The sequence below is a fragment of the Nansenia antarctica genome, assembly GCF_963989245.1.
Source record: "Nansenia antarctica genome assembly, chromosome: 1".
Taxonomy (NCBI): Eukaryota; Metazoa; Chordata; class Actinopteri; order Argentiniformes; family Microstomatidae; genus Nansenia; species Nansenia antarctica.
The window spans coordinates 46,553,250-46,565,699 of record NC_137674.1 but is presented as its reverse complement, the minus strand read 5'-3'; the positions used below and the strand labels follow the sequence as shown (position 1 = coordinate 46,565,699).

The 12,450-nt window shown below is 43.9% G+C and overlaps 1 protein-coding gene across 1 annotated transcript; it reads left to right on the top strand.

Annotated features, from left to right (window-relative positions):
• The first annotated feature begins 2,567 nt into the window (after positions 1-2,567).
• On the top strand, positions 2,568-4,464 carry LOC308170331 (glutathione S-transferase 3-like). The gene is made up of 7 exons (XM_080545102.1): positions 2,568-2,694; positions 2,805-2,909; positions 3,024-3,075; positions 3,163-3,295; positions 3,529-3,670; positions 3,829-3,954; positions 4,144-4,464. The coding sequence occupies exons 2-7, from the start codon at positions 2,823-2,825 to the stop codon at positions 4,267-4,269; spliced, it is 666 nt and encodes a 221-aa protein (XP_080401228.1). The 5' UTR covers positions 2,568-2,694; positions 2,805-2,822; the 3' UTR covers positions 4,270-4,464.
• Positions 4,465-12,450: the final 7,986 nt, after the last annotated feature.

Genomic DNA, 12,450 nt, shown 5'->3' with positions numbered 1-12,450 from the left:
CAGCAGTAGAAGCCCACACCGAGTGCCACTCTGTCAGCCAACAAGAGGAAACTGAGGCTACAGTTTGGACAGGCCCACCGAAATTGGACAATAGAAGATTGGAAAAACGTTGCCTGGTCTGATGAATCTCGATTTCTGCTGCGACATTCAGATGATAGGGTCAGAATTCGGCGTAAACAACATGAATGCATGGATCCATCCTGCCTCGTATCAACAGTTCAGGCTATTGGTGGTGGTGTAATGGTGTGGGGGATATTTTTGACACACTTTGGGCCCCTTAATACCAATTGTGCATTGTTAAACGCCACAGCCTACCTGAGTATTGTTGCTGACCATGTCCTCCCTTTATGACCATCTTCTACTGGCTACTTTCACTAGGATAACGTGCCATGTAACAAAGCTCACATTATCTCAAACTTGTCTTGAACATGACAATGAGTTCACTGTACTCAAATGGCCTCCACAGTCACTAGATCTCACTCCAATAGAGCACCTTTGGGATGTGGTGGAACGGGAGATTCGCATCAAGGATGTGCAGCCGACAAATCTGCAGCAACTGTGTGATGCTATAATGTCAATATGGACCAAAATATCTGAGGAATGTTTCCTTCACCTTGTTGAATCTATGCCACGAAGAATTATGGCAGTTCTGAAGGCAAAAGGGGGTCTAACCTGGTACTAGCAAGGTGTACCTAATAAAGTGGCCGGTGTAGAATACCTAATGGATAGAACCGTGTGAACAGAATGGGTGCTATCTCTATGATCCTTGGGATGCTCTTGGTGGTGTGTTGAGGGCATACGTTAACTTCCAGCTAGTCATTAATAGTTAATGGGGGACAAACTAACCTATACAAAACCTAAAAAAATAAAAAGACATCAATTGAGAAGAACATATTCAGTATACATGTGTTCTTATACCACCCATCCTCACCTGTTTTTATCTCACATTGTGACAGAGCCGCAAGCAGGCAAAAGTAAAAACCTGTACACTGTGTAGCCAGGAAAATTCCCTTGCAGCCCTCTACTCATAGAGCGACTACTACCAGTTTACCTACCAGCACCCAGCGGCGGACCCCAAACCCCCCCCCCCGGGGAGCCCCCACCGCCCCACACACCCAGCCCGCCCCACCACCAGCACACCCGGCCCAGCCAAGCAAGCACAGACCATAATAGCCCCGCACCAGGCTAGCCAAGCAGGTGCCCAAGCAGAGGAACAGACCACGCACACGGGGCAGCCGGGGACCGAGGACCACCGGCGTATAGCAAGCAAGCAAGGGTGAAAAACCTGTACACTGTGTATCCAGGAAAAATTCCCTGCATATTATCAGCGTACACACTGTCCATACATTTAGAGTTATTTCTGCATCGTTCTGCATCCAGCATGGGCACAGATCCTGGAACTTCAGCACCCTGGTACTCTTTCCTGCCAATAGAGAATCTCAAGCGCAGTTATGATGCAACAACACAACAACAATAGCAGCAAGACAACCTGGTGGTGGTCCAGGTACAGCCTGGTGCCGGTTCTGGTACTGGTCTAGGTGCTACTGGTAGCTGTCAGTGCCCCATCAGCACCCAGGTCCACTTTCCTGTCAAGGAAAGGTTGTATGACAGTGTCAGTAAGTTGCAGCCTATGTGTGCAGTAAATTCTGTTTCTGTATAATTATGAGTCAAAGGTATGAGATCCTTGTCCTTTCTTTTTAACCTAGGTTTATATGTCCCCATTCCTGGATTACGCATGGATCTGTGGTCAGGTTATCCACCCCCAAATGGCATCGTATTAATATGTACAACAATGTATATTGTCCCAATATGAGCATATTTACGGGCAACTTGACCATTGACTGCAGACCAGTGATGCGCCATGTGACTTGGCTTGCGTAAATGTAGCTTCGCCAACCTGTCCAGTTGGGTGCGCAGTGTCGGGTTTCGGCCTATGGGCTGATGCGAAAAGGCCAATCAATACCTATGACAAACTCAATAGAAAGCTGCCAAATAAGAACATTCAAAGTAAGTCTAGCTACAAGTTCAACACATCTTGTTGTAAGGAGCGCACATTTGGCGTCAGAATCCTGCATATTTTGTCATGTTAACTAGAATACACAAACAATCCAAATAGGATAGAATACATATTAGGAATTCCTCTCAAAGTGGTACAATTATTACAAGATTATGGTTGTTACTCGCAGTTGATGAAGCTCTCGAGGCTCTCGAGCTAGCAACTAACCTTGACCGTTATCGGTCTGTGATCAATATAAATACAAACAATATCCATGTCAGATCAACTAGAATACACAGACAGGCACTCCAAATACTGCCAAATAGGATACATATTAGGAATTCCTCTCAAAGTGGTAAAATGATTATGGTTGTTACTATCACAGTAGTCACCCCTCTAGTGGCGGGAAAACCACCCTGCAACCACCCCTGACTCCACAACTATGGAGGACCAAAGTCTGTCCAAATGAACAATAAATATATGCACGTACGTTCGCTCTGGAATTCAGGTTAGGCGGAGCTGGAATATCTGACCAATTGGCTGCTTGCTTCTGGGATGGGGTGGGACATTATTAAAGTCTACTTTAATAATGTCGAGTCATTCTTACGACATTTGGGGCTGTGTTCGACCTGAAGTCTACTTTCTTAATCTCGAGTCATTCTTATAAGAATTCTTATACGAACGGTCAGATTTGCAAGGTCAGTATACACATTAGCAGAATTGCAAGTCAAATAATTAGCAAGTCAAATGAATACACATATTACGTGAAACTTTGGTTTAACTTTATGTGCATGTTCTCTTCCAACAGTGTTCATACATTTTAGTAATGGCTGGAAAAGTTGTGTTGTATTATTTCAATGGGAGGGGGAAAATGGAGTCAATTCGATGGCTTTTAGCAGTTGCTGGGGTTGAGGTATGTATGGCTAAACTGTAATGACCTTTTCACCACATTTGCTTTTTCTGACCGTCTCCCGATTGTCTGCCCTCGTGCAAATCCATTCTGAATGTAAACATTTCATCTTCACAGTTTGAGGAGGTGCATTTTACAACCCGGGAGCAGTATGAAAAACTGTTGAGCGGTAAGTGTTGTCACCATCAGACACACAACTTGGATCACAATGACTGTTATTCAGTTGCTATATATTAATTTGGCAAACATTTTGCAGATGGGGTTCTCATGTTTGAGCAGGTTCCTCTGGTGGAAATGGATGGGATGAAGCTTGTTCAAAGCAAGGCTATCATGAACTACATAGCAGGGAAATACAATCTGTATGGAAAGGACCTAAAAGAGCGAGTCATGTATGATCTTTAACTTACTCTTCTTGTCCTGTAACCTGTGTGCTGCGTGGTGGTCAAACATTCAACCTGGTCCAAACCAAACATTCAACCTTGTTGCTGAATATTAAATTAGATATTATGTTTATCTGGGGGCTGTATAATTACCAATGATATACAGTATGACAGACATAAATGAATGCTTTAAAACCAGTGTGTGAAAGATAGATTAAGCACTGATATGATTTTACCTTTAGGATTGACATGTATTCTGAGGGATTGAGAGACGTGATGGAAATGATAATGATCTTGCCCTTCACCCCACCTGAGGATGTGAAGAATAAGTTGGAGTTAATTCAGAGTAAATCTACAGAGAGATACCTCCCTGTGTATGAGAAGGTACTGTACTCTCACACTTTCTTTACGCTTATGGTTGGGCAAAGGTCACAAAGAGGCATTTACAATTATTATTATTATTATTATTATTAATAGTAGGAGTATTTTACACATATCCAGTCTAAAGAAAATTCGTTTTTTGTTTGTTTGTTTTTTCAAAGGTGGTCTCTGGTTCCCAGTACCTGGTGGGTAGCCAGCTGAGCTGCGCAGATGTCCATCTACTTGAAACCACCTTAATGTTGGAGGAGAAATTTCCTACAATTCTCTCTAAATTCCCTAATATTAAGGTAAAGTGCGTTATAACTGATTCATCTAACACATTTCATTAAACCACATCTCACCACGACTCAGGCCTATTCACAATCACAAGATATCTGCTGCAGAATGAAAGGAGGGTCAAAAGTTACAAACACTGTCAGTGTGGATACCCTGGTCCTTGTTTGGAGGATTCTTATCTGGGTCTGTTGTCTTTTCAGGCTTTTCAGGGGAGGATGAAAGGCTTGCCATCCATTGACAAGTTCCTGCAGCCAGGCAGCCAGAGGATGCCTCAGCCTGATGAACACTATGTAAACACTGTGAAAAAGGTGTTGAAATGGTGTTGAAATTCTAATCTCAGTAGAATGCACTTGATGAGCATAAATATTTGCAATATATATTTGCAATGATGTAAAATCATTGCTTGTAGTATATGTATAATCGATTGTAAGGACCAATGTCTTGTAGTTGCCAAGTGATGTTTTTCATTTTTCATTTTTCAATAATGTGGACATAATAAAAAGTCTGTTGAATTAACAAATCTCAAATGTGAGCTAATTCTTCATTAAACGTCTTTACCTTAAGTCATTTAGGAATTGTGTTGCAGGTTACTAGGTTAGAGTGGCCTAATATCTTGTACTAGGAGTGGGAGATGTCAGACAGTGCCAAGGCCTATTTAGTTTTGTTTTGACTGGGACACTTGCAATGACTATAATTAGATAGTCATTGGGTTGCTTGCATTGGTCACCTATTAGATTAGATTAGATGCAACTTTATTTGAGTACAAATACCAGAGTACCGTATATATATAAGTACCAGACAACAAAATGCAGTTTAGCATCTAACCAGAAGTGAAAATAGTGATATAAGAACATTATATGAAAATGTGACAATGATAGTGACAGGTACAGTATGGCAAGAAGTACGGTTTAGAGCAGTGGTTCTCAAACCTCTCCTTGGGGACCGCCAGCGCTCTATATATTTGATCTGTTTCACCACCAGCACACCTGATTCGATTATTTAATCATAATTGCTTTGTACTTGATTATGAACCAGGTGCTGGTAGAATGGAGAGAATGTTACCCTGTAAAGGAGATCTGAGTCTGGTAGGGGTATCTGTGTGTGTGTGGGGGGGTCAGCTATCAGTCCCAGATCAATGGATCCACGGCGAAACGCTATTTCGGAACCGATCTGATCTCTACCCACACAAGCGTTTTCACACCGTCACGCATTGATAGTCCATGTCAATGGGGGGGGGGGGGGGGGATACCCCACCGATGAAATCAGAGAGCTTTCTCAATAGAAACAGACACCTCTGGGACAATTTTGATGACACTTGGGTGTATGGTGATTCTTTCCATACAGCTGTAAGAAGCATGACTGATAATGACATCAATAAGCTCTACAGGTCTGGTAACTGGCTACGAATGCAGGTAGGCCATAACGTTATCATATAAAGCAAGGTAGGCCTACATTAAGTTGAATTTAGGCCTATACAGCCTAGTAGTTTTGGATGTGAGTTAACTATTTAGTTAAAGTACAAAAGTATACAGATATCAAAGCTGGATTCTGGTCTGATGGTCAGCTGGGGTGAATGAGAGAGAGAGAGAGAGAGAAAGAGACAGAGAGGGAGCTGGTCCAGATGAGAGAAGAGAGAGAGAGAGGGCCCCTCAGGCCCACACCCTTATTTATAAACAATAGTATGTAAATACAGTCACAAACAATGACCTATCACCTTCACTGTATAGATGCTTGAGGTGTGAAGAGTAGGAGACCCCAAGGATGTCACCCTGGCCGAAAAGTCATTCCAGGTTAAAGTTCAAATCAGATTCACAGGAAGTCATTCTAACAATGCCCATATATGGACAGCACTTCCTGAGGCAAGAACATTATGGCCCTTAAGACAAAGGATGTGTTTACAAGGTGTCATAAAACCCCCTTGTCAGTAGAACAGGCCCATACCATATACCATGCATGTGTGTGTGTAAGTAAAAATACATATACTACAATTTAACTTGTGCTAATTAGCCTACTTTAAATTGTATTTTAAATTGCAATTTAACTGGGGCTTGGGGCTGACTTCACCTTGCTTGCGCAAAAGCAGTATTTTGGAAGTGTCCAGTCACATGGCGCTGACCAACTGGTGTTATTCAGATACCAAACATGCTACTCGGACTTGCCTCCTAATGTCAGGACTGCAGTCACTACCTATTTTCTGCCATAGATTGAAGATCCATATCTTCAGGCTACATATTAACTGTCCCTCCTAAAGACATCCCCACTACCCCCTGTACAGTTTCTCTACTGTAAAAAAATAAAATAAAGCATAGCCTATTTACCTTTTCTTATGATGACTGATGGATAGACAATTCACTTACTTAGACAAATGTATTTGTTGTAAGTCGCTTTTGGATAAAGATGTTTGCTAAATACCAGAAATGTAAATGTAGGTGTAAATGCATACAACTGAATCTGGCGCTTCTCCACTACCGTCCAGTACCGTAGCAGAACCCGTGAGCCCGGTTTGTTTTGCTTTCTCCACAGCCAAATGAATGAATGAATGAATGAATGAATGAATGAATGAATGAATGAATGAATGAATGAATGAATGGTCTTTATTGTCATTGATATAGTACAGGTACCAAACAACGAAATTTGGGAGGGGGGGCTCCCCTGGTGCTAGGAAAGAAAAAAAACTAAAAAAAAGAAGGGAAAGGAGCTGGTTTACATAAATAAAGGCTATGTACACTATCCACTATACTATACTGTACAAATAAAACACTGTGCTGTACTCTATGCTATGCTATACCTATTCTAACATTTCCTATTCTCTGCAACCTTGTGTACCCTAGGGTTGTCATATTGCACATAGTGTTATTGCACATTCATTTAAAGTGTCGCAGTTTGCAGGCTTGAAATGTACACATTTGTGCCTCAGCACTACACCTGATTTTCAATCCAGCAGCTGCCATCAATCCGTCCAGACTGTCCAGGGCCCAGAACCTAGGTCTTTGCTGTGTTCAGGGCCTGGATGGCCCTGGGGTAGAAGCTGAGCTTCAGTCTGTTTGTCCTTGCGAACATGGTCCTGTACCGCCTGTTCGAGGGCAGCCGAGCAAAGTCTTCGTACCCAGGGTGGGATGGGTCTCTGGAGATCTTGGAGGCCTTCCTGAGGCAGCGTGTGTTGTACAGCTCTTCCAGAGAGGGGAGGGGGGCGCCGGTGATCTTCTGGGCCGTTCTCACGACTCTCTGTAGCGCATTCCTCTCTGCGGCTGTGCAGCTGGAGAACCAGTTGCAGATGCAGTAGGTGAGGATGCTCTCCACTGCGCAGCGGTAGAAGGCCACCAGCATCTCCTGTCTGATGTGGTCTTTCCTGAGGACTCTCAGGAAGAAGAGCCGCTGTTGTGCCTTCTTGATGATGGCTGCTGTGTTGTTCTTCCAGGACAGGTCATCCTGTATGTGCAAATGGGCCGTACCGGGGCGTAGTACCCGTACTGATTTTAGCTACCCTTCCTGACTCGGAGGGAAAGGTACTATCCGTGCTACGATGTGACGCTGCAGACCGTTGATTGGTTTGATTGATAAGTGACGCGTCATACAGCTGTTGTTTATAATGGTCAGAGAGCCTTGAGACCTTACATGGGATGGAATTTACATGGTGAAATGTGTAATCATCATGATTACAAAGATGCCACTTGAAATGTTTATTTGTGTCTTATACACACACATTCGCCTTGTATTTGACTGCCTGTAGCCCAGTCACGAATGGTCCCAGTATTGTAGCTTCAGACAGAACAATTTGGTTTATTGTGCTTGCTGTAGCAAGCCCACGATGTTTCTGTCGAACCCCGCAGTGAAGTATAAGCAACTGTAGCTAGCGAACAGAAGTGGGGACTGTGGGGACTCGCTCCGGGTCGCGAATTTGCGGAACCTAGGATGGTAGGGGAAGGTAGGGCAATACCGCTACCTGATTGGTGGGCTAACGTAAACCTTATAATGCTAACTGAATGCGCTAGCAATATTGGGCTAACGTAAACACTAGCTAGCTTCAAGTTATAGTTACTTAGACTAATGTTACCAGGGCTCTCAAGTCTCACGCATTGGGCGTGAGACACACGGGTTGAAATGCGGCGTGTGAACGGGTTGAAATGCGTGTGTCTCACGCCCAATGCGTGAGACTTGAGAGCCCTGTGTTATAAATAAACGTGTGCACTCATCAGGTATACTCATTATCCACGTTTTATTCTAATATGAATTTCAGTACAGCCTATATTTATCTTTCAGAGAAGTTAGAAGTCATAAGGAAACATGTTTATTGACTGGGCAACACAGTGTAAATACAGTACTAGCCTGACCTTGGTCATGTGAACCAGCTTCATAAAATAAACCAGAAACACTCATTCTGCAGTCTGCACGTATTATTCTGATATTAACCAGCTTGTTAACATTCAATTTGTCACATTGTATACCCACAAACCATATTACTGCATAAGCAACCACACAGGGGAAATACAGTATCAAAGGAGCAGTAATGTCACAAAAATACATTTCAGAACTTTAGATAGATAGATAGATAGACTTTATTTGTCATTGCTACAGTACAGGTACCAAACAACGAAATTTAGGAGGGGTGGCTCCCCTGGTGTTTAGGAAAGGAAAAAGAAACACATTTTAGAAAAAGCATAGATGCATAAAATCACAAGAAGGTAAGGAGCTGGTTTACATCAATAGAGGCTATGTACACAATCCACTGTACTATACTGCACAGATAGTCAACTAGGGTTGTCATATTTCACAAGAAAGTATTTTTTCACATTATTTTAAAGTGTCACAGTTTGCAGGCTTGAAAATGTACATGTTTGTGCCTCAGCACTAGCTGCCATACAATCCGTCCGGACTGTCCTGGGCCCAGAACTTAGGCCTTTTCTGTGTTCAGGGCCTTGACGGCCCTGTGGTAGAAGCTGTCCTTCAGTCTGTTTGTCTTAGCGGCCGGGGTCCTGTACCTCCTGTTCGAGGGCAGCTTGACAAAGTGTTCGTGCCCAGGGTGGGTCGGGTCCTTGGAGATCTTGGAGGCCCTCCTGAGACAGCGTGTTTTGTACAGCTCCTCCAGAGAGGGGAGGGGGGCGCCGGTGATCTTCTGTGCTGTTCTCACGACTCTCTGTAGCTCGCTTCTCTCCGCTGCCGTGCAGCTGTGGAACCAGTTGGAGATGCCGAAGGTGAGGATGCTCTCCACTGCGCCGTGGTAGAAGGCCACCAGCATCTCCTTCTTGCTGTGTTGTTTCTTGAGGCATCTCAGGGTGTATAGCCGCTGTTGTGCCCTCTTGATGGTGCCTTTAGTGTTGTCCTTCCAGGCCAGGTCATCCCGCATGTTGTGTCCCAGGAATCGGAGGTTTGAGACTATCTCCACGCTCTCTCCGTCGATGAGCAGGGGCAGGATCTCGGACTTTTTCCTCCTGAAGTCTACGATGAATTCCTGGGTCTTTGACTTGTTTAGCAGCAGGTTGTTAACCTTGCACAGCTTGCTCAATTGCTCTACCTCATCCCTGTACGCCGCCTCGTCCCCCCCCGAGATACATCCTACCACGGTGGTGTCGTCTGCAAACTTTACGATGTAGTTGCTGGGGTGGATGGGGGTGAAGTCGTGGGTGTAGAGGTTGTAGAGGATGGGGCTTTAGGAGTTGTTTAAACTTGAACTCTCTTAGATTATATTCAAGCCGATCTTCAGCTACTGGCAAACATCTCCACGTTCAGCTGCGTTAGCAGGTTCTGGCAATCTGAGGAAAAGTAATTCAATTACTAGGACAGCTACAGTGTGTGTTGACGCAACTTCAGGGGAGTGTGTTCATTTTCTGCTGTGTTGGGGAGTGTGTTCATTTTCTGCTGTGTTGGCCACCCAGGGACCAGTGCGCAGGGCTTGACGCTTACCTTTTCCCCAGGTAGCACTGTGCTACCATGTTGAAAAGTTTAGTAGCACACCAAGAATTTCAGTAGCACAATGAAAATTGTGCAATTTTCGTCAACAACGCCAACAAATTATCATAATCATAACATATCAAAATGATCATAACCGGCTCTTGGCTGTAATAAAAATGGAGACTCACACAATATAAAGGGGAAGTAAGAATATTAATTTCAGTTGGCCCACGGTTCGGTATGAACCTCGGTTTTTGGGTCACGGTTCACGGTTCGTGTTTTTTGCTACTATTTATTTACAAACTGTTACTTTATTTTGCTTATACTTATGGAACTTTAACATTTAGACACATTCCAGAATATGACTGGTAAATTGTATAATATAAATATATATAAACAAAACACTTTCAAATGCAAAAAAATTACACAAACAATTTCAAATGTGACGTGTTGTGGATTGGAACTACGGATCATAAGCTTTCAAATGATGTGTCATACATTGAAATCCGAAAAAATATGAAGTTAGAGTCATTTGAATGTTAGACGTCAGGCACATATAGGGTTAACCTCTTTGTAATGAAACCGGAAGCAGACGCTGCTAGCAGCTAGCGGCTAACAAAACACAGCGCTACGAACTATGAGAGCTGTAACCCATATACACATTATGCGCATTTTAAGCGCATATAGGACTCGCGTGAAGCATTTCTGCGACACGCGTTTCTGTTCACTGTTTTCATTCCCTCATCGCTTATACACATAAGTTTGACTGCGCATGACAGTAGTTCAGCAGTCTTTTAGTCGCATTGGTGCTATTGAATGTATTTCCAAGTCGCACAGAAATATATTCACTCGCAAATGCGACCAAAACAGTCGCACTGTCGAGCCCTGAGTGGAGGCTCCTCCATAGAGGTGGAGGAGGCCTGGCCTCCCCAATAATTTGAGAGAAGAGAGAGATTTAAAAAAGCAATAATTATATTTTTTATCAGACACACAACATACAATTCAGAACAATACTTCATCCATTTCTAATATTTATCCTGCAGAACAGCACTCATACACGCGTGTGGCGGAAAAGGGTACTACACGGAGGCCAGGCCTCCTGTCGGAAAGTGGTTTCTCATAGAAGTCAATGTAATGCCATTTTTTTCATGGCAATATGTGATTGGCCAAATCACTGAAAATGGGTGGGAACAGGAGGCCTGGCCTCCGTGTAGTACCTTTTTCCGCCACAAGCGTATGAGTGCTGTTCTGCAGGATAAATATTAGAAATGGATGAAGTATTGTTCTGAATTGTATGTTGTGTGTCTGATTGACATAGTGTTTGAGTGCTTTTGACATGTCATTGATTGTATGTAGTATGTTGTGGTGAATGTTGTGAGCCTGAGCAGAAGGGACAATAGCTGCTGCAGGCGGACCAGAGATTCAAGCCAATTGTTTTGTTTATTTGATGACCCATTGTGCAGGCAATAAAAGCTGCTTCATCCACCATCCTGAGAGTGTCCCAATCCCTTCAGTACCGCCAAACACAAATTAATAATTTTTAACAAAGACAGATAAGAAGAACAGGGAACATTCCATTGCGAGTGAAGCGAGCAAGCGGAAAAAGAATTGGCCTCCTCAATTCTGGAAGTCACCAGCCTCCACTGCCAGGGACACACCATCAGACACACGCTGAGAGAGGGAGTGTGGTGCAGATATTTTGGGCAGTGCTCCCCTCTTTCACTTTCCCATAGTCATGCTCCCTCCGGACTCTTTTAGGAGGCCGCCCGGTGATCAGTGCCCGTCTGCCCCCAAGTCGTGTCTTCCGACGAGCCACAGCTGTAGGCTGGACTCCAATCTGTGTGCTTGTTTGCAAGCCTTTTCTTGGTTGCATGTTGATACGCTTGGCTGCAGCACCCCTTGTCTTACCGAAAGTGGACAGCGCTGAGATCAGCCCACTGTCTGTAGTGATCTTTTCATAAGAAGAGACGAGCGATTGGATGGGGGCTTGGAACGTGTCATCCCGTCTCAGCTTGTCCATCAGTCCGTCAAACATCATTTTGAGGCGATCTCCGAGATGCTGTCTTTGATTGGCTGACGCTTCTCCAGGTGCGGGGCCTTCTCCAGGTGCGGGGCCTTCTCCAGGTGCGGGGCCTTCTCCAGGTGCGGGGCCTTCTCCAGGTGCGGGGCCTTCTCCAGGTGCGGGGCCAGTTTGCTCTCGGGTGCCTATTAGTTCCGCAAATTCGCGTCCCGGTCTGGTCAATGGAGAAGCGCCAAGCTTGACACGTCACAAGCTTGTATGGCCACTGGATTGTCACAGTTTCTGATGTAGGCTATTTGTGATAGCCTATCTAATGTGCAAATCATAAGATGTATAATAATATATATAATTCATTTAATAAGAAATATTTATATAATTCTTCTGTAGGCTAATTAAAATAAATGCTTGAGATCACTGCTCCCTCCCTCTATCAGTTTTCTAGCTAAAAAAGCCTCAACAATATTTCACAATCTGGTACTAAAGTCTCATGATAGGCCTACCCACAAACATGCCCAATCAAAATGGCAATTACGTAGGCTTACAGGTATACTCATCACAGTAAGGCTTATTACTTCAGCAGAGTTCCAGGGATCAACTT

Bases quoted from the DNA above. Each gene is read 5' to 3' on its own strand.
- LOC308170331 (XM_080545102.1), top strand. From the start codon at position 2,823: ATGGCTGGAAAAGTTGTGTTGTATTATTTCAATGGGAGGGGGAAAATG. The intron at 2,910-3,023 runs GTATGTATGGCT...TCATCTTCACAG, and splicing joins TAGCAGTTGCTGGGGTTGAG to TTTGAGGAGGTGCATTTTAC. The intron at 3,076-3,162 runs GTAAGTGTTGTC...AACATTTTGCAG, and splicing joins GTATGAAAAACTGTTGAGCG to ATGGGGTTCTCATGTTTGAG.